The 22,038-nt window shown below is 52.7% G+C and overlaps 2 protein-coding genes across 3 annotated transcripts in view; both read right to left on the bottom strand.

The window, feature by feature from the left end:
• LOC146019710 (uncharacterized) overlaps window positions 1-14,898 on the bottom strand; it is a 45,996-nt gene extending 31,098 nt beyond the window's left edge. The window contains exon 1 of the mRNA XM_083152200.1: window positions 14,749-14,898. Within this exon, the coding sequence (XP_083008326.1) occupies window positions 14,749-14,898 (150 nt within the window). The remainder of the gene's footprint in view (window positions 1-14,748) is intronic.
• Window positions 14,899-17,699: 2,801 nt separating this feature from the next.
• On the bottom strand, window positions 17,700-21,423 carry LOC146019711 (chromatin remodeling protein SRCAP-like). Of its 2 annotated transcripts, XM_083152201.1 has the most exons (8): window positions 21,129-21,423; window positions 20,876-21,041; window positions 20,617-20,795; window positions 19,064-19,216; window positions 18,819-18,983; window positions 18,494-18,727; window positions 18,266-18,421; window positions 17,700-18,187 (listed from the first exon to the last, which is right to left on the bottom strand). In XM_083152201.1, exons 1-8 carry the CDS (start codon window positions 21,286-21,288, stop codon window positions 17,700-17,702), a joined length of 1,701 nt encoding a protein of 566 aa, XP_083008327.1. In that variant the 5' UTR covers window positions 21,289-21,423. The 2 variants fall into 2 exon arrangements, with proteins under 2 accessions (XP_083008327.1, XP_083008328.1); XM_083152202.1 differs by lacking the exon at window positions 21,129-21,423 and having other exon boundaries at window positions 20,884-21,021.
• Window positions 21,424-22,038: the final 615 nt, after the last annotated feature.

Raw genomic sequence — 22,038 nt, 5'->3', positions numbered from 1 at the left:
GACAGCTGAAACGGGCGGGAATGAAACCGGCCGAACTGTATCGCTTCGAATGTGGACACCATCTTTCCCAATAGTCTGGTGCACAGATGGACCGACACTCGTCTGCGACTCAGGACCAGCCTGACCAGGACCTGCAGAGATTGGATCTTGTCCGCCGGCAGAAACACCCGCATCTGGCTGGTATCCAGGATCATTCCCAGAAATAAGAGACGCTGAGTGGGTTGAAGGTGTGATTTTGTTAAATTGAGAATCCACCCGTGAGAGGTGAGAATCTTCTGCGTGAGCCGAATGTGTTCCAGCAGGGTCTCCTGGGAACGACTCTTCAACAGAAGGTCGTCCAAGTAGGGGATGATAGTAACTCCCAGTGTACGAAGAACCTCCATCATGACCGCCATCACCTTGGTGAATACCCGAGGTGCCGATGAGAGGCCAAACGGTAGTGCCTGGAACTGCAAATGGCGATCCTGCACTGCAAACCGAAGATATGCCTGGTGCGGAGGCCAAATGGGAATGTGCAGGTAAGCGTCCTTGATATCGATTGATACCAAGAACTCTCCCTCTTCCAGACCCTGGATCACAGACTGCAGGGATTCCATCTTGAACTTGACCACATACAAGTACGGGTTCAAATTCTTTAAGTTTAAAATGGGACGTACCGAGCCGTCCGGCTTCGGTACCAGAAACAGACTGGAGTAGTAGCCCCGGGAACGCTGATCTACCGGAACCGGGACCACTACTCCCATGTCCTGCAGTTTTGCAATGGCTGTCAGTAACTGATGCCCTTTTTCTGGAGGCAGAGGTAGACCTGTCTTGAAGAACCTGTTTGGGGGAGACAGACTGAAACTGATCTTGTACCCGAAGGTTATCAGATCTCTTACCCAACTGTCCTGACAGGACTGGAGCCATACGGGACTGAAGTTCCGTAGACGAGCTCCCACCCTGGGATCCCCCAGAAGTGTTGGAGGAGCGTCATGCTGTGGGCTTAGCTGCCTTGGGATCCACAGTGGGCGTGGCTGCACCTCTGCCACGACCTCTGTAGCCTCTTTGGGAAGGGGCACCCCCTCTGGAGCGTCCTCTGAAACCTCTAGAGGGGCGAAAGGACCGAAAGGAAGACGTCTGTGTGGGCTTCCTGGATGGGGGTGGAGCTGCCGAAGGAAGGAAGTGTGACTTCCCACCCGTGGCCTGAGAAATCCACCTATCTAACTCTGGTCCAAACAAGAGCTCTCCATTAAAAGCCAAGGATTCCACAGCCCGTTTAGACTCTGCGTCAGCTTGCCACTGGCGAAGCCAGAGACCTCTACGGCCTGAAATGGACAGTGCCGAGATCCTGGCTGCCACTGCACACACATCAGATGACGCTTCAATAAGAAAAGTGGAAGCCTCCTGAATTTGATCCGACAACTGCATAATAGTTGCCTGATCTGAGCCGTCACGTACCTCAGATGATATCTGTGACGCCCAAACCCCAATGGCCTTATTCACCCAACATCCAATTTGCGCTGGACGTTGAAGAACTCCGGCAGCAGAGAAAATGTTTTTTAAGGTCATTTCCAACCTACGGTCAGAGATGTCCTTAAGGGTGGTAGCTCCTGGTACAGGGAGAACAGTCTTTTTAGACAGTCTAGATACAGAAGAGTCCACCGTGGGTGGAATCTCTACCTTCTTACGGCCTTCTGGGTGTAAAGGATAATTTTGCAAAAACTTCTTTGGTGTCTGAAACCGTTTGTCTGGAGATTTCCAGGCATCGGTTACATACTCATCCAATTCCTCCGCTAAGGGGAAATTAGGAGACAGCTTTTGCTTTTTTACAAAAAGTGAAGGACGTGAGGGTATTTCAATCCCATCCGTCACATTGCAGGCAATCTTAACCATTTGGATTAGATCCTCAATTCCCTGAGAAGCCTGAACAGGATCCTGAGTGTCTGCAACCCCCATATCTTGTTCATCTTGCACATCCTGTGTGCCATCCCCCACAGGTAAAGCATCTTCCCCCTCCAGATCAGGCATCTCATCAGATCCTATAGAATGGTGAAAAGGAGAGGCCCATCTCCTTTCTAGTATAGGAGGTTGTGATGTGGAAGGGCGAGATTCAGCCTGTGGGGCCAGTGCCTTGCTGAGGCTTTGAACAGCAGAAGCTAAATCACTTTGCTGGTTTCTGGCTGTCTCTCTATCTCTCTGAGATTGTGTAAGTTCAGAGGACAAACGAGTCATGACCTCTGTAAGCTGTGCAGCCCAGAATGGTGGGACCCCAGAGACTTGTGACTCAGAGGGTTTTTCAGTACATTTATCACAGAAAATCACCTCAGGAGAGGAAGGAGTAAACTTTGAATTACATGTCTTACAGACAATCTTCTTTACACTTCCTCCAGCCATTGTTAAAAGACACAAAAAAACACTACACACTACCACACACACAAAGGAGAGTAGGTATAGATACAGTCCAGCAAGAAGGACTGGAAAGGAGAGACAGTGAAGTTAGAGGAGCTGCCACAGGTCTAAACAGCGCTATGGTCTATAACCAGGGAGCGCTATACAGTACCTCACTTTGAACACAGCCCAAATGTCTCTCTAAGCTCTTAATCCCCCACTGTAACTACAGTACCGGGAGAGCTTGTAGCAGGACGGTCACCGGAGAAGAGAAGGCACTTGAAGCCTTTGGTGGGACTGCAGTGGTGCAAAGAGCCTCCAGCGTGTAGCAGCGGTGCTTGTATTAAAAATAAAAATGGCCGCCGCGCGTGTTTAAATGCTGGGTTTGCCGGGGCAGCTGGGAGTTTCCTTGCGCTTGTACCGCCCCCCGCCCGGCAGCTCCATCTCTTCCGGTGCCAGGAATTAACCCTCTGCTAGCCGCCATTTTCTAACCTGACGCCGCTGCTAACAGCGCGTCCGGGCTTACTTACCCGCATCTGCCGTCGGCGGTCAGGCTGGGGGAGGACCGCAACGTGCTTTGGAGGGCAGCGTCCGTTGCCTCCCGAGACAGTGGTCTCATCAGCCAGGGAGCCGGACACAAACCCCCGGGCAGCGGGCGGCTCCCTCCGGCAGGTCCCACGAAGCAGGCAGATAGTAAAACGCTATCTGCCTGTACTTGCAAATGTAAAATAAAAAAAAAAAAAAAATTAAAAATTAAAAATCTTTTCTAAGTGCTCCTGAGAGCAAAAGTGTGTCCGCTCCCTTTCGGGCACGAACTAAGACTGGCCTGGGGGGGAAGTAGAAGGGGAGGAGTTAGCCACTCTAATCTTTTTTAAAGTGCCCATGCTCCCTATGGTCGCCTTCTATTCCCCAGTGTAACTCCAGTGACACCTGGTGGATGAAGGAGAAAATAGGATTTCTGTACTTACCGTAAATCCCTTTCTCCGAGTCCACAGGTGTCACTGGAGCGTAGACAGTGGGGATAGAAGGGCGACCTCAGGGAGCTAGGGCACTCTATTGTAAATTCAGTGTGGCCAACTCCTCCCCTTCTACTCCCCCCCCCGGCAGTCTCAAGGATCGTGCCCAGAGGGAGCTGGAAGATAGAAACACACTTCCGAAGAGGAGGTAAACTTTTAACCAACATTCATGCAGACATGGAAACTGAGTCAAGCAGTGATGAAATAACACAAACACTGAACATAGTTAACCACACAAAAACTAGTTAGCAGGAAGAAACCCCAAACCAGGACTAGAAGGTCCTTCCTAGGTAAGTCGGCAACAGCGCCGAGGAGGGCGTCCAGTGACACCTGTGGACTCGGAGAAAGGGATTTACGGTAAGTACAGAAATCCTATTTTCTCCTTCCTCCACTAGGTGTCACTGGAGCGTAGACAGTGGGGACGTCCCAGAGCTCCCAACAAGGGTGGGAAGGCGCTGAGAACCCCCAAGAACTGCTCGGCCAAACTGAGAGGCCGATGAAGCAAATGTGTCGAATTTATAGAACCTAACAAAGGTTCGCCTGCCTGACCACGTAGCAGCTCGGCAGAGCTGATTAATGGAAACCCCTCGAGCAGCCGCCCAAGAGGGTCCTACTGAACGCGTAGAATGCGCCGAAATGGAAGCCGGAGGAGTCTGAGCCGCTTTCACGTATGCTTGTCTTATGGTCAACCGTATCCATCTGGCCAAAGTCTGTTTAGATGCAGGCCATCCCCGACGGATTGGATCATAGGTGACAAAGAGACAGTCCGATCTTCTAACTGAGGCTGTTCTGGCCACGTAAACTTTTAAGGCCCTCACCACGTCCAAAGACTCTGCTTGAGGATCTTCAGTAAATGCAGGAACTACGATCGGCTGGTTAAGGTGGAAGGAGGAAACCACCTTTGGAAGGAAGGATAAGGATGTACGAAGCTCAGCTCTATCTGAGTGAAACACCAAATAAGGCGAGCGGCATGAAAGGGCTCCCAGCTCTGAAACCCTTCTGGCTGAGGCCAAAGCTAGTAAGAGAACCGTCTTCCAAGTGAGGTATTTGAGATCTACCTCTTCCAAAGGTTCAAAAACCGAGGAGCAAAGATAATCAAGGACCAAGTCTAAGTCCCATGGGGCCGTCGGAGGGCGAACCGGAGGCTGCAATCGTAAAACCCCCTGAAAGAAGGTTTGTACCTCAGGTAGCAGTGCTAGGCGTCTTTGAAAAAAAACGGATAAAGCGGACACCTGAACCTTCAGGGATCCCAGACGCAAACCTGCAGACAGCCCCGCCTGAAGGAATAAAAGAAGTCTAGCCTTTTTGAATGCCGTTGTGGAGACCCCACGGCCTTCGCACCATGCCACATACGACCTCCAAATACGGTGGTAATGTCTTGATGTTACCTCTTTCCTTGCACTCATCATGGTCGGGATTACTGTTCTTGGAATCCCTGCTTGTCTTAAGATGGACTTTTCAGCAGCCACGCCGTCAAATGTAGCCGCTTTAAGTCTGGGAAGACGAAAGGGCCTTGACTGAGAAGATCTTCTTGTAACGGCAGAGGCCACGGCTCTTCGACCAGCAGGGTTGTGAGGCTGGTGTACCAAGCTCGCCGAGGCCAGTCCGGAGCAATTAGGAGGACCAACACCCTCTCCCTCCTTATGCGCTGTAGAATCTTGGGTATCAGCGGAAACGGAGGGAACAGGTATACAAAGCTGAATGGCCAAGGAGCCGTCAGGGCATCCACTCCCGCCGCTGCTGGGTCTCGAGTTCGTGCGAAGTACAACGGAAGCTGATGGTTGAGACGTGAAGCCATCAGGTCTACCTGAGGACACCCCCATTTTCGAACCAGTCGCTGAAAAACCTGAGGATGAAGGCACCACTCTCCCTGGTGGACATCCTGCCGACTTAGGTAGTCGGCCTCCCAATTTTCCACTCCTGGAATGAAGATCGCTGAGATGGCCATCGCATGAACCTGAGCCCACACCAGGATTCGGGTTACTTCTTTCATGGCCGTCCGACTTCTTGTGCCGCCCTGTTTGTTTATATAGGCGACCGCGGTGGCATTGTCGGACTGAACCCGGACTAGTCGACCCTGAAGCAGGGGTTGTGCTTGGATGAGAGCGTAATATATTGCTCTGAGTTCCAGGATATTGATGTGTAGGCGGGATTCCTGACAAGTCCAACGGCCCTGGAACTGTTGGTCCATTGTCAGTGCTCCCCATCCTCGGAGACTTGCATCCGTTGTGATGACCGTCCAATTCCAAAGAGCGAAGCGTTTCCCCTCCCTGAGATTGGCTGAGTGAAGCCACCATGAAAGGGAGAGCCTCGCTCTCGGGGACAGGGTCACCAGACGTTGTAGGTGTAGGTGTGATCCTGACCATTGCCTCAAAAGATTTAGTTGAAATGGTCTTGACCTGAAGCGAGCATACTGGACTGCTTCGAAAGAAGCGGTCATCTTCCCCAGCAGACGCGTGCAGAGGAGTACTGAGACCTTCCTGTGCTGCAGTACTAGACGCACCGACTCCTGCAGTGATCTGATCTTGTCTTCCGGTAAGAAAACCCTCAGTTGTATCGTGTCCAGGATCAATCCCAAAAACTGCATCCTCTGCGATGGCTGCAGCTGGGACTTTTCGTAGTTTAGGATCCAGCCGTGTTCTACCAGTATCCTCTTGGTCAGGTTGATGTTTGTCAAAAGTTCCTCCTGAGAAGAGCCCTTCAGAAGGAGGTCGTCCAGATATGGTATTATCGTTACACCTTTTGAGCGAAGAATCTCCATCATTACGGCCATCACCTTGGTGAACACCCGAGGTGCCGAGGAGAGGCCAAAGGGCAGGGCTTGAAATTGCCAATGGTGTTCCAGAACTGCAAATCGCAGAAAAGCCTGGTGGGATGGGCAAATTGGAATGTGCAGGTAGGCGTCCCTGATATCCAGGGATACCAGGAACTCCCCCTGACTCAAACCTGCAATTACGGATTGAATGGATTCCATCTTGAATTTCAGAGGCTGTAGGTACGGATTCAGTTGTTTCAGGTTTAGGATGGGACGAGCCGATCCGTCCGGTTTCGGCACCAGAAACAGGGTAGAATAAAATCCTTGGTTCCTTTCCTCCGTCGGGACTGGGAGAATCACTTCCATCCTTTGAAGCTTGGCAATTGCCTCCCTCAAAAGGATTGCTTTTTGTGGAGAAGCTGGCCAACCTGTCTTGAAAAATCTCTGAGGAGGAGGAAACATGAATTTTAGCTGGTAACCCTCTGACACCAGATCCCGTACCCAAGCATCCTGACAAGATTGAAGCCACGCATGCTTGAAGTGCCTCAAACGCGCTCCTACCTGGAGGGTCTCCCTCAGGGAGGGAAGACCGTCATGCCTGTTTAGGGGTGGACTTTGCCTCCTGCTGTACTGTGGCCATACCTCTCTTCCTCTGCCCCGAGTTCCCCTCTGGGCGACGGAAGCTCCTCTCGATCTACCGCGAAATCTGTTTTGGGGACGAAAGGACCTAAAGGTGTGACTCTGAAAGGCCTTACGAGGAGCAGGTGGAGCTGCTGAAGGGAGGAAAGAAGACTTACCCCCCGTTGCCAGGGAGATCCATTTGTCTAGTTCTGCTCCAAACAAGACTTCTCCCTTGAAGGGCAATGCTTCAACCGCCCGCTTGGACTCCGCATCTGCCTGCCATTGCCTAAGCCATAAAGCCCTGCGCGCAGAAATGGATAAGGCTGAAATACGTGCGGACATTTTACAAATGTCCGCCGAAGCCTCCATCAGGTAGTCAGAGGCCTCCCGTATGTGTTCAGCTAACCTATTAAGCTCGGCTGGATCTGGGTTGTCTTTTAAACCTTCAGAAATCTTGGAGGCCCAGACCCCCATTGCTTTGTTTACCCAGCATCCTACCTGCGCTGGTCTCTGTAACACTCCTGCCGCAGTGAAAATAGACTTTAAAGTTAGTTCTAACTTACGGTCAGAAGCATCCTTCAGAGACGTGGCCCCAGGCACCGGCAATACCGTCTTCTTAGATAGACGAGTCACTGATGGGTCCACCACCGGAGGCGTTTCCACTTTCTTCCTACTATCTGCAGGGAGTGGATAAGAGACATAAAATTTCCTAGGAATTTGAAATTTTTTATCCGGATGATTCCAGGCCTGTGTAACAAAATCATCTAACTCCTCCGATTGAGGGAAGCTAGACGACTGCTTGGGCCTCTTCCCAAACAGAGAAGGCCTTGCTGGAGTCTCAGATGTATCAACATAATCCGTGGCTAACTTCACCATGGCAATCAAATCCTCTAAGCCATGTACCACAGGATCAGGGTCCGGTAGGACCGCCATCTGCTGATCCTGAGTCTCTGGTGCTGCAGCGCTAGGAATGTAATATTCTCCTTCCTCTAACTCAGGCATTTCGTCTGAATCAGTGCCAGAGTCATGAGTAAACTGCCTCCTTCCCTGTGAGAGAATAGGGGGCAGTAAAGATGCCTGACTCTGCTCCGCAGAAGCCGGCGGGACAAGGGCTTTTGTTAACCCCTGTACAGCTGTGGCTAAAGAGATTTGTTGGTCTCTTGCCTGCTCTCTGTCTTTCTGTGAGGCAGAAAGTTCAGAAGCCAAGCGTGTCATTACCTCAGTAAGCTGAGAAGCCCATACCGGTACTTCCTGAGCTGTGGATGAGGAGGGGTTAACAGCACATTTCTCACAGAAAATAACTCCCTCAGCAGAAGGAGTAAACTTCCCCTTACATTTGGTGTTCCCTCCTGCCATAATGAACAGAGATATAACACCACACTCACACACTTCCAACAGCAAGAGGTTAGAAGTGAAACTGACAGGGGAGACAGCAGAAGAAGGGTTAAGAGCTGGCCCGGCCAAACTTGCCTTACAACAAAGGCACTGTAGACTACAAACTTTTGCACAGCCCAATCTGGCTCACCCTACTCTAGCCCCCGCTGTGTACCTCACAGACTGGGTAGAGTATATGCAGGACGGTCACCGGAGTCAGTTACTGCACAGCCCTCTCCTGCACGCTCTGCCTGAGGCGCCAAATGTCTAAAAATGGCCGCCAGCAGCGCTGCAGGGGGCTGAACGGAGGCTCTGAGCCCTGCCTGTTACCCCCCTTACTGAGGAGGGGTCAGCGCTAAGCCCCGCCTCCCGACTGCGCTCCGTGCCAGGGCTTCTAACATGAGAAAAACCCCTCTGCTGTCCGCCATTATTGTTTTACTGACCTCCTCCACTAACTGGAGAGAGGTCAGAGTACTCACAGCCGTCTGCTGGCCGGTCGGCGGAGCGGCTGTAGAAGCGGCGCGTTGCCGCCATTTTCTTTATGGGGCGCGCGCGTCTTCAGGGAGACTGTGGTCTCTTCAGCCGGGGACCCGAGCGCAGTGCTTTGTAGCGGCGGCCGGGTCCCCCCGGCAGCGCCCACGTAGCAGGCTGGCAGTGATAGCATACTGCCAGCCTGTCCTCTTGCTCTTCAAAATAATAAACGCTACTAATGACAATTGCCCAGGAGCATCTGGAAACATGCCCAGCTCCCTTGGGCACGATCTAAGACTGCCGGGGGGGGGGAGTAGAAGGGGAGGAGTTGGCCACACTGAATTTACAATAGAGTGCCCTAGCTCCCTGAGGTCGCCCTTCTATCCCCACTGTCTACGCTCCAGTGACACCTAGTGGAGGAAGGAGAAAAATTCTTTACAGTCAGAGCAGTCAAACTCTGGAACTCTCTTCCTGGAGAAGTGGTGTCGGCAGACACTATAAATATGTTTAAAATAAGGTTGGATAAACATTTATTGGTTAAAAACATCCATGGGTATGAATAAGTAACAATCTGTCTTTAAAATATCAGAACATACTATCCAACTAGGGATAAGCTACTATAAACATAGGTTGAACTAGATGGACGCAAGTCTTTATTCAGCCTCACCTACTATATGACTATGTAATATCTGTTGAGAAAGCCCTCCGGTGCGAAACGATCGTCCAGACCAAACCGCCGTGCACGACGGCGTCCGCAGCACAGTACATGATAGAACAGACGCATACCCGCACTTAATACCAGGTGTTTCTCTGTCTCCCCGCCTCTTACCTTCTCTCCCTGTCTGTAACAGCGCATGCAGCACGGGAGGGCAGAATCTTGGCGCTCACTATACTCGATGGTTTCACTACCCTGACCTGGTGCAGCTCACCATCCACCAATGCGGATTACCCGCACATGGATGGCAGCAGTGCAACAGGAACAACGGTAACACCGTCCTGTCTATCTTTCTTTTTACTCGCTGCAAACTCTCATCTCTGGAGTGGAGGTTGGAGCAATCCCTGCTCTGTTAAGTAACATCAGGGTGCCCTCCTCACCCCAGAGACAGTACACACCAGCCTATAACTATATCCCCAAATTGTCTTTCTCCTTACTCAGAAGTGCTTGCCCACAATACCTATCAGCCCATACCCATATGATGGCAGCTGGCAGTGGATGGCTTAGAGGTCAGTAAATAAAAAGGAGACTTTATTATGACCACCTAAAACCTACACTGCTTTATCCAGGTATATATAGTGGAGCTAAAGCAATCTGGGAGGAGTGACACACCCGGGAGACTTTAATTCTATACTTTGAAATCCTTACCTTTGGGGAGACGGTTGCCTGATACTAAGACGTTTTTTTTCTGTTTATATCTTTCATTGATAAATTGACTTATCCATTGATTTTTGAATACTGCGGACTTAGAAACACTAAATGGTTATTTAACTCGACATTTACAATTATTCGATTAGTACTCTCGCAGGCTACCTATACCTAGTGTTCCCGCTAGGCTGTTTTTAGCGGGGCGCTGCGCCCTACCTGATTTTTAAAGGGCAAAATGCGCCCTGCCCCTCTAGCAGCGCCCCGCTAAGACAGCCTGGTACCTGCCCGACTGCTTGCACGGGGAAGCCCAGCACCGCCTTAGACGGCGATGCCCGGCGCTTCCCCGGCATCTTCCCCCTGTAGTGACGGCATCTTCGGTGGCACCTTCCCCCTGTACTGCCCCCCCCCCACACACACACACACGTGTGACGTCGGCGGGCCCGGAACGCCAACAGCCGGCTTGGATTCCACATCAGCTTGCCACTGTCGAAGCCAGAGTGATCTGCGTGCTGATATAGAGAGTGCAGAAATGTGGCTTCCTATGATGCAGACATCGTTAGAGGACTCCACCATATAGGCTGAAGCTTCACGTATGTGTTCTGCCAATTGCAAAAGGACCTCTACATCAGCACCTTGATTTAGGTGCGTAATAATCTGAGCAGCCCAAACCCCCACGGCCTCATTTACTTAGCAACCGACTTGAGCCGGACACAGTACTACACTAGCCACTGTATAAATGGACTTGCAAGCTCTAGCTTGCGTTCCGAGGCGTCTCGGAGAGTTGTGGCCCCTGGTACCGGTAGAACTGTCCTTTTGGACAGACGTGTGACCGAAGGGTCAACCACCGGGGGCGTTTCCACCTTTTTCTGCCTACAGCAGCCAAGGGGATGCAGTCAAAATCCCGACGGTCAAAATCCCGACGGTCAAAATACCGACAGCAATTGACAGAAAGTCAAAATCCCGACATGGTCAAAATCCCGACATTTAAAATCCCGACATGGTCAAAATACCGACAAGGTCAAAATACCGACATTTAAAATCCCGACAAGTTCAAAATACCGACACATAGAATGTAGACAGGTGAAAAAGTCAACATGACTTTCGGGCGACAGGTCGCGAGGTCGACGTGGGTTTTTCACTGTTTCTTGACCCGACATGTGCCGACAGGCGGTATTTCATGCCCTACCATCCACTAGGGCGTGGTGGGAGAATAAAATAGTGTGCCGAGCGTAGCGAGGCACCGTGCCCGAAGCATTGCGAGCGCAGCGAGCTATGCGAGGGGCTGCGGTTGACTTCCAACTGTGTCCATGTCGACTCTGTGTCCATGTCGACTGTGTCGACATTCAGGTAAAAAAACTGTGAAAAGCCCATATCGACCTCGCGAGCTGTCGCCCGAAAGTCATGTTGACTTTTTCACCTGTCTACATTCTATGTGTCGGTATTTTGAACTTGTCGGGATTTTAAATGTCGGTATTTTGACCATGTCGGGATTTTAAATGTCGGGATTTTGACCATGTCGGGATTTTGACTTTCTGTCAATTGCTGTCGGTATTATGACCGTCGGGATTTTGACCGTCGGGATTTCATACCGAATCCCAGCCAAGGGGTACGATGCCAACAGCATGCGAGAAATTTGGAATTTCTTGTCAGGGTTTTTCTATGCTAACACCACGTGCTCATCTGAGTCCTCAGAAGGAGGAAAAGATGCTGCCTGTTTTTTAACCAAAAAGGAGGGACAACTGGGAGAAGCAGCTCCATCATCAATGTCCAGAGCTAACTTTACCATATCAATAATCTGACCCCTGGGTGGCCTGTAGTAAGGGTAGTTGCTCTTCAGCGTCTGGAGTAGCATACTCGCCCTCCTCTAGGTCTGGCATGTCCTCATCTGTATCCGTGTCTAAAACCTACGTATGCAGTCTTTTTAACACGGGGGCTGAGAGTCTTGTGCTCTGGCCCTGAGAGTGGGCTGGTTAGTTTCTGGGGTCATGGCTTTAGTTAAACCCTCCACAGCTAGAGTTAAATCTCTCTGCTGTGTTCTGGAGGTTTCTCTGTCCTTCTGTGAGGCTGAAAGCTCAGAAGACAGGCGTGATATAACCTCATTGAGCTGTAAAGCCCAAGCAGGGGAACCCTGTGTTTGAGTGAGAGGGGGATCTGGGGTGCACTTATCACACACCAGTGCACCCTCAGCAGACTGTGTAAGTTTTGTATTACACTTCTTGCACGATTTTAACTGCCTACAGTTAACTGTGATTGAAATACAGTATATATATATATATATATATATATATATATATATATATATATACACACATACACACACACACACAAACATGTATACACACACATACATATATATGCAACAATATATATATGTATATATATATATGCAACAATCAGCAAGTTAAAAACTGTACACACAAGATGATAGTACATAGAAAACCAGGGTGAAGCACTGGACAGGAGAGACAGTAAAAGAAAGAGAAGTTAGCGCTATGGTATATATCAGGGAGCGCTATAGCCTAACTTGCATACAGCTTAATCTGTCACCGAGCTCTAACCCCACTGTCTGCTCACAGAACCTGGGGGAGCTGTAGCAGGTCTGGACACCGGGAGAAGAGTGCTGTTCTTGAGTCCGGAGACTGTCACAGAATGGGGAGCCTCCTGGAAGCTTGCAGTGGCGTCCTGTTATCATAAAATGGCCGCCTGCTATTAGAGTCACGCTGGGGAGAAGCCGGGACCATGGTCGCCAGAAGAAAGCCATTACTACGCAAATGCAACAAAGCATCCCGCTTACAATACTCCAAACAGCACAGAGACAAGCCTCAACATTTCTGGAACCATGTTATTTGGAGTGATAAGACCAGAATTTAACTTTTTGGCCGCAACCACAAATGTTACATTTGGAAAAGAGTCAACAAGGCCTATGATGAAAGGTACACCATTCCTACTGTGAAACACGGAGGTGGATCGCTGATGTTTTGGGGATGTGTGAGCTACAAAGGTACTGGAAACTTGGTCAAAATTGATGGCAAGATGAATGCAGCATGTTATCAGAAAATACTGGAGGAAAATCTGCACTCATCAGGCCCGGAAGCTGCACATGGGACGTACTTGGACATTCCAACATGACAATGATCCAAAACACAAGGCCAAGTAGACCTGTCATTGGCTACAGCAGAATAAAGTGAAGGTTCTGGAGTGGCCGTCTCAGTCTTCTGACCTCAATATCATTAAGCCACTCTGGGGAGATCTCAAATGAGCAGTTCATGCAAGACAGCCCAAGAGCTTACAGGAACTGGAGGCTTTTTGCCAAGAAGAATGGGCGGCTTTACCACCTGAGGTATTTAAGAGCCTCATCCACAACTACCACAAAAGACATCAAGCTGTCATTGATGTTAAAGGGGGCAATACACGGTATTAAGAAATGGGGTGTGTAAATGATCAGGGTCATTTGGGTAGTTTCTGTTGTCATTATGATTAAAAAAAAAAGAGTAAACACAGTTGTTTGAGACAATAAATGGCTTCACCCAACCACTAACCATGAGTGACAGAAACGTCTGTGAGTGATCATTCATATTCTCTGACAAATGGCCAGAAAATCACAAATTCTGCTAGGGTATGTCAACTTGTGAGCACAACTGTGTGTATGTATATATATATATATACACACACACACACACACATACATCTATATATATCTATAGATATATATATATCTATAGATATATAGATATATATAGATATATATATATACATATATATATATACACACACACACACACACACACACATAATATATATATATACACACATATATATATATATATATATACACACACACACATATATATACACACACACACATACACACACACACACACACATACACACACACACATACATATACACACACACACACACAAAATATATATATATATATACACACATATACACACACACACACATACATACACACACACATATAAAGGGTTAACCTCCGTAGTGCGCTGATCTTAAGGATACAGCAGCTCCTCCTAAACGGTTCTCCTGTTAGTGAGAACCAGGGGTGTACAGAGATAGGAAAGGGGGTTATCGGAGTGCGCTATAATGAGTACCACCTCGCCAGTTCACATATAGTCCATTTCACTGGTATTCTCATCAGAAAGTTCTCTCATCCGTTTTTTCAAAATAAGGAGACTCCTTTTAACGCGTTGGGTTTTATGAATAAAGGATCACTTATCCTAAAAGGAGTCTCCTTATTTTAAAAAAACGGATGAGAGAAATTTTTTTTAAGAATACCAGTGAAATGAACTATATGTGAACTGGCTAGGTGGTACTCATTATAGCGCACTCCGATTACCCCCCTTATATAGATATATATACACACACATACATACACATATATATATATATAACCAGATGAAGGAAGACGGCACTCTGGAGATTTGATAGAAGCTGCACGGCGGCAGATCAAACAGTCAATAAAGAAGACAAAAGTCGGTCTGTGTGTCAACGTTTCGGGTATTAACCCTTTATCAAGACATGTCTTGATAAAGGGTTAATACCCGAAACGTTGACACACAGACCGACTTTTGTCTTCTTTATTGACTGTTTGATCTGCCGCCGTGCAGCTTCTATCAAATCTCCAGAGCGCCGTCTTCCTTCATCTGGTTATATCTTTCCCCTCTCGTGGGGACTGAAGGGCACCGGAGTTGTTGTTTGCTGTTTGAGAGTGCCTGGACTCCCTCTTCTGTTATATACACACATACACACACACTCACCACATAGAAGGGCGATCGGGGCGGAGGTGGCAGCTGACGTCTGGGCCTCACAGATGTAGGAGCCGAGGAGCGGGATTCATCTCCCTCCAGGGTGAGGTCAGCCTCTGTCGGTGTGCTGAGGGTCACACTAACCGCTGGAGGACCAGCCATGGACAGCGACAGAGACTGCTCCAGGACCACAGCCGATGCGTTGTCCGTCCAGGAGCAGCAGGTACGGTGTTAGATACATGGTACAGTGGAGCAGTGCTGGACAGGCCGGAGGAGCAAGGTAACAGTACAGACTTAGGGTCTGGTACACCAGATGACAGGATGGGTCGCAGAGCAGCTCCATGAGGCATGTGAGAAGAAGCAGAAACCACTAATGATGGTGAGGTTACGGGCAACGCTAAGGGGGAGGACACTGAGATCATCAGGGGATGGCTGACTGGGGAACGCAGCTGTGGAACAAGGGCTGGTTCTAAAATTTGAGTGCAAGCGGGCACTGAGGAAGACAGGACTGGTGCAGGAGCTGGTGCAGGCAGCAGCAGCAAGGATGCTGGGTCCAGGGATGAGGCAGGCATGGAGGACACAGGAGCTGGTGTTGAAGCTGGCAGCAAGGGTAATGGAATTGGAGTGGAGGCTGGCATGGAGGGCAGGAGTGCTGGTGCAGATGCTGGCAATGTTAATGACTGTGTGGGTGCTGGTAATGACGGCTGGGCTGCTGGAATCCTCACAGGCAGCGGAGGAGGAAGGGGAGATTGCGAGAAGCTGGAAACGGTATGCGGCACTGGGGCTACAGCAGATGGCAGGACAGTCCTGGCTGGCACAGGGCAAGAGGTGGGTGAAACAAGAGAGGACGTGGTGAAAGTCAGTGAGGCAGATTGGCAGGTGAGGAAGGAGGGACTAGGAGCCTGTGCTAGGAGAGGGGGCTCAGGAGCTGCTGCAAGCAATGGAATGGTAGAAGCTGGGCTGACATTAAGCAGAGGAACCTTTGATGATGATGCTGCGCCAGTAATGGAACTGTGCTAGATGCAGGTGAACCAGGCACAGAGGGGACAGCTTTACTAAGCAACAAAGGGGGCAACATGTCTGATGCAGACGCTTCCAGCAAAGGCATTGGGTCACTATCTGGAACCAAGAGCAAAGGCTGAGTAGAAGGAGTCTCCAACAGAGGAGCTGGAGCCATTGGAAGGGGGGTTGTTTGTGGGGCCGGAGCACACGGTGCTGAGTGGGGTGCCATAAGTGAAGCAGGCGGCGCTGGGGCCGTAACTGAAGCAGACGGCGCTGGGTGGGGGGCGGTGGCCGCCGGGTGGGGGGCCGGAGCAGAGGGCGCCGGGTGGGGGGCCGGAGCAGAGGGCGCCGGGTGGGGGGCTGTGGCCGCCGGGTGGGGTGCCGTGGCCGGAGCAGAGGGCGCCGGGTGGGGGCCGTGGCCGAGGGCGCCGGGTGGGGGGCCGTGGCCAGAGCAGAGGGCGCCGGGTGGGGGGCCGGAGCAGAGGGCACCGGGTGGGGGGCAGTGGCCGAAGCAGAGGGCGCCGGGTGGGGGGCCGTGGCCGAAGCAGAGGGCGCCGGGTGGGGGGCCGTGGCCGAAGCAGAGGGCGCCGGGTGGGGGGCCGTGGCCGGAGCAGAGGGCGCCGGGTGGGGGGCCGTGGCCGGAGCAGAGGGCGCCGGGTGGGGGGCCGTGGCCGGAGCAGAGGGCGCCGGGTTTGGGACCGGAGCAGACTGCGCCGGGTGGGGGGCCGGAGCAGACAGCACCGGGTGGGGGGCCATGGCCGAAGCAGACAGCATTGGGTGGGGGGCCATAACTGAAGCAGACAGCACTGGGTGTGGGGCCATGGCCGAAGCAGACAGCATTAGGTGGGGGGCCGTAACTGAAGCAGACAGGACTGGGTGGGGGGCCGTAACTGAAGCAGACAGGACTGGGTGGGGGGCCGTAACTGAAGCAGACAGCACTGGCTGTGGGGCCGTGGCCGAAGCAGACAGCACTGGGTGTGGGGCTGTAACAGAAGCTGACAGCACTGGGTGTGGGGCCATGGCCGAAGCAGACAGCACTGGGTGTGGGGCTGTGGCCGAAGCAGACAGCACTGGGTGTGGGGCTGTAACTGAAGCTGACAGCACTGGGTGTGGGGCTGTGGCCGAAGCAGACAGCACTTGGTGTGGGGCCGTGGCCGAAGCAGACAGCACTTGGTGTGGGGCTGTGGCCGAAGCAGACAGCACTTGGTGTGGGGCTGTAACTGAAGCGGACAGCACTTGGTGCGGGGCTGTAACTGAAGCGGACAGCACTTGGTGTGGGGCTGTAACTGAAGCGGACAGCACTTGGTGTGGGGCTGTAACTGAAGCGGACAGCACTTGGTGCGGGGCTGTAACTGAAGCGGACAGCACTTGGTGCGGGGCTGTAACTGAAGCGGACAGCACTTGGTGCGGGGCTGTAACTGAAGCGGACAGCACTTGGTGCGGGGCTGTAACTGAAGCGGACAGCACCGAGAGGGGGTCCGTAACTGAAGCAGACAGCATTGGGCGCGGGGCCGTAACTGAAGCAGACAGCATTGGGCGCGGGGCCGTAACTGAAGCAGACAGCATTGGGCGCAGGGCCGTGGCATGCAGCACTGGGTGCGGGGCCGTGGCATGCAGCACTGGGCGGAGAGCAGGTGTTTGAGTCTCTACCGTAGAACTGCAACTCTTACTGACAGATGGCATGGACACATGAGTAGCAAATGGTGTGAATTGGCCAGACACCGGGGCAGCCAGTAAAGGCAGGGTGGCAGATACGGAGGTAGTTGGGAAAGTAGTGGCACTGGGATGCGTGTACAGGACTGGGGCGGTGCCACTGTTGGTAGAAGGTAGAGGAGACAGTGTGAGGAGAGATACCGGGCTGGTCAGAAAACGAGCAGGTATGGGGTTGTAGCTGGACACTGTAGTGGGAGCAGAGTTTGCCAGCAGGGCGGGTACAAGACTTAGGTTGTACGTGGGAGGTGTCAGTTTTGGGATGTTGGAAGGTGGTGGTGAAGGAGGGTTAGGCGCCAGATTGACATAAAGGGCACTGTCAGTACAAGTAGTAGGTATGCAGATATTGGGTTCCTGCCTCTGAAGACCATTACCATTCTGTACAGTGTGGGCATCTGTGAGGGCATTGTCCTGATTGTGTGGTTTGTAGAGAACGGTACATGGCCATATTCAGGCCCTACAATTTGTGCTGTGGTACAGTTTGGTGTTGGGCAGGGAGAAGAATTGGGCAGGGCAGGGCTCTGTGTGTGTCTGGGAGGGGATGAGTGGTGGTTTGTTAGCTGCATGGCAGAAGTGCCTGTTGCCAGAAGTCGCAGTGCCACCCCAGACATAGGAGGGGCTGGGGAGTCCTCTGTACAAGGAGGCACAGGAGCAGGAAGCCTCGAGGCCAGCGCTGGACTGGACACCATGAGCAGGGGACTGTTTGCCAGCGTTAGTGTGGAGGTGGCAACAACTGGAGCTGCAAAGAGAAGAGTCAGGTTCAGAGTGCTGGCATGCCAGAGTTTCAGACACCATCATGTTCTATTTGCCTACTCACCTGTCCTTTCCCCTAAGCCCTCTCGTGCGTTTGCTTGTTCTAAATGTGGACCAGGCATGACACGGAGCAGTGGTCGTACTGGTGGAGCTAGAGGAGGCCGCTGTGGAGATGCCTGGATTTCTCTGGAGGCCTGTCTGACCACGATCTTCACAACACCTGAGGATGAGAGAGAGTTAGTGACGAATGCCAGCCTCCCAGACAGGACAGTAACGGCAGCTAGAGACTTACCCTGCCCTGGCGGAGCCATACCCGCTGCCGCAGTCGGCATGTTGGCGCTGTTCAGCAATGTGTGCTGCAGGGACTGGACAGACAACGCCTGGACGCTGTTCTGCAGCAGCTGTGAGGGAACCGAGGCTGTAGGAGCTGCTGCCTGCTGTGCCAAGGCTTGAATGAGCGCAAGCTGGGCTGGTTGGCTCAGGAGATGATGCTGTCCCCCAGAAGAGACCAGGTGAAGGACATTACCTGTCACATGGATAGACAACGTTCGATAAGCCAGGTACATACTGGAGGCAGATGACACATGGATCCATCTGTGACAGATAGGGACTCTTACCCTGAACTGGCCGCGGCTGTCCCACACCTAGCGGACGCATCTGAGCACCACTTAGCGTAAGTTTGGCCCCCTGCAGCTGCAGAGTGAGAGGCTTAGTGACCGATGGACTGTGCAGAGGACGACCACTGAGAGACGCCAGCTGTGACAAGCTGATGACTTCTCCGGCTGCGGAGGACGACAACACGGGTTATATGGGTGCATGTGTGACGTTATATTCCAGAACACGCTACAGATCCAGTACTCACAGGGCAGCCGGGCTTGCATGTCCGGAGTCAGTATAAACCTCTGAGCCCCGGTGTAAGCAGGCTGGGAGTTCTGCACTGGAACCGCTTTCCCTGCACAGCTCACTACATGTGCAACAGGCAACGAGACTGCAGGAGGGTGGACCAAGGGTGGTGCTAGGAATGGGAAAGCAGATAAATGAGGAGACAAGTAGGAGAGGTGGGGGAGAGAGAGGAGAGAGAGAGACACACTGTGGGGGAGAGAGAGACACACTGTGGGGGAGAGAGAGACACACTGTGGGGGAGAGAGAGACACACTGTGGGGGAGAGAGAGACACACTGTGGGGGAGAGAGAGACACTGTGGGGGAGAGAGAGACACACTGTGGGGGAGAGAGAGACTGTGGGGGGGGGGAGAGAGACCGTGGGGGGGAGAGAGAGAGACACTGTGTGTGTGTGTGTGGGGGGGGGGGGGAGATGGGAGAGAGACACTGTAGGGGGGGGGGGGGGGGAAGAGAGACACTGTGTGGGGGGGGGGATGGGAGAGAGACACTGTGTGTGGGGGGGATGGGAGAGAGACACTGTGTGTGGGGGGGGGATGGGAGAGAGACACTGTGTGTGTGGGGGGGGGATGGGAGAGAGACACTGTGTGTGGGGGGGGGGATGGGAGAGAGACACTGTGTGTGGGGGGGGAGACACACGGTGGGTGGGGGGGGGGGGGGAGACACACGGTGGGTGTGGGGGGGGGGGGAGACACACGGTGGGTGGGGGGGAGACACACGGTGGGTGGGTGGGGAGACACGGTGTGTGAGAGAGACAGAGAGACACACGGTGGGTGGGAGAGAAAGAGACACACGGTGGGTGGGAGAGAAAGAGACACACGGTGGGTGGGAGAGAGAGACACACACACGGTGGGTGGGAGAGAAAGAGAGACTCACGGTGGGTGGGAGAGAAAGAGACACACGGTGGGTGGGAGAGAGAGAGACACACACACGGTGGGTGGGAGAGAAAGAGAGACACACGGTGGGTGGGAGAGAAAGAGAGACACACGGTGGGTGGGAGAGAAAGAGAGACACACGGTGGGTGGGAGAGAAAGAGAGACACACGGTGGGTGGGAGAGAAAGAGAGACACACAGTGGGTGGGAGAGAAAGAGAGACACGGTGGGCGGGAGAGGAAGAGAGACACACGGTGGGCGGGAGAGGAAGAGAGACACACGGTGGGTGGGGGGAGACACACGGTGGGTGGGGAGGGGGGGGGGGGGAAGAGACACACGGTGGGTGGGGGGAGACACACGGTGGGTGGGGAGGGGGGGGGGGAAGAGACACACGGTGGGTGGGGAGGGGGGGGGGGGGGGAGACACACGGTGGGTGGGAGAGAGAGACACGGTGGGCGGGAGAGGAAGAGAGACACACGGTGGGTGGGGGGGGTGGAGACACACGGTGGGTGGGAGAGAAAGAGAGAGACACACGGTGGGTGGGAGAGAGAGAGAGACACACACGGTGGGTGGGAGAGATGGTGGGGGTGCGGAGAGGTGAGGGGAGGCAGCAAGATGGGATACAGAAATGTCGCTGGTCTCACCCAGTGGAATCGGAGCAGTTGGTGGTGGTCCGGGGGCTCCTGTGACAGCTCCAGAAGAGGTGGATGGAGGAAGGATGGCAGGTAAGGACATAGAGGGCATGTCTGGCGGCCTTGACACTGGCCGGGAACTATTAACAACCACAGAGCGAGGATCAGGTTTAACCACCGGCTGCAGCATCCTAATGAACAGAAGAAGCTGCTAAATGCCCACAATTTGTTAGACCTAAATATACAATGCATGACCATATGCCAGACAGACCTGTTCACCTTCATCTTGAGAGGACGAGGCCTCGGTGGTGGCTCCGGAGAGTCAGCGATCTCCTGTATAAGTGCACGGCAAGGCTTGTGCTGGGGCAGGAACATGTCACTCTCGTACCGACTTACACGCCCCTCCATGTTAATGAGATCAAAAAAGGACAAATCCACTTGCTGTATACAGAGAGACATGGAACGGTCAGACGCTGCTCCCTGCACTTCCAAACACAGCCCATCATGTGACCCCATCCCTGTACCTGCCTCGAGCGGGTGTCGCTGCAGAGCATAAAGGACCAATGAGGGAGCAGTGTAGCAGATAGTGCTGGTTATGAAGGGCGAGTGGATTGGGCGCGGATCAAACAGGTTGGGATGATTGCACACCTTACGCAGCTGCATCAGGATGTTAATCACACTCATAAAGTGGCCGCTGGCCAGGGTTTCCCGGGTGCTGTGAAAGATCCAACATGAAGGATGAAGGCACAGGAGAAAGTACAGGCTGCAAACACAATGTAACTGCCACACACACCAGACTCAGCAATGGCAGGAGGCACATGAGACAGACACAAAGGGCTGTGGGAGGCTGACTGGGAGACTGCGGGATACGGGAGGGAGGACCATCACTAGGAGACAGGAAAGGCCTGCGGGGATACCGGAGGGATGAGCATCACTAGGAGACAGGAAAGGCCTGCGGGGATACGGGAGGGAGGACCATCACTAGGAGACAGGAAAGGCCTGCGAGGATACCGGAGGGATGAGCATCACTAGGAGACAGGAAAGGCCTGCGGGGATACGGGAGGGAGGACCATCACTAGGAGACAGGAAAGGCCTGCGGGGATACCGGAGGGATGAGCATCACTAGGAGACAGGAAAGGCCTGCGGGGATACGGGAGGGAGGACCATCACTAGGAGACAGGAAAGGCCTGCGAGGATACGGGAGGGAGGAGCATCACTAGGAGACAGGAATGGCCTGCGGGGATACCGGAGGGATGAGCATCACTAGGAGACAGGAAAGGCCTGCGGGGATACGGGAGGAGGACCATCACTAGGAGACAGGAAAGGCCTGCGGGGATACGGGAGGGAGGAGCATCACTAGGAGACAGGAAAGGCCTGCGGGGATACCGGAGGGATGAGCATCACTAGGAGACAGGAAAGGCCTGCGGGATACCG

This window comes from Crinia signifera, chromosome 7 (genome assembly GCF_055691185.1).
Source record: "Crinia signifera chromosome 7, ASM5569118v1, whole genome shotgun sequence".
Taxonomy (NCBI): Eukaryota; Metazoa; Chordata; class Amphibia; order Anura; family Myobatrachidae; genus Crinia; species Crinia signifera.
Note: the sequence above shows the minus strand (reverse complement) of the source record. Positions and strands in the feature narration are given on the sequence as shown.

What these genes read in the sequence shown, in the direction of transcription:
- LOC146019711 (XM_083152201.1), bottom strand. Translation starts at nt 21,288, where the DNA reads ATGAGTGTGATTAACATCCTGATGCAGCTGCGTAAGGTGTGCAATCAT. An exon ending in GCGACACCCGCTCGAGGCAG is followed by an intron (nt 21,042 to 21,128) that starts GTACAGGGATGG and finishes GTATACAGCAAG; the next exon opens with TGGATTTGTCCTTTTTTGAT. An exon ending in GGGCTTAGGGGAAAGGACAG is followed by an intron (nt 18,188 to 18,265) that starts GTGAGTAGGCAA and finishes TTCTCTTTGCAG; the next exon opens with CTCCAGTTGTTGCCACCTCC.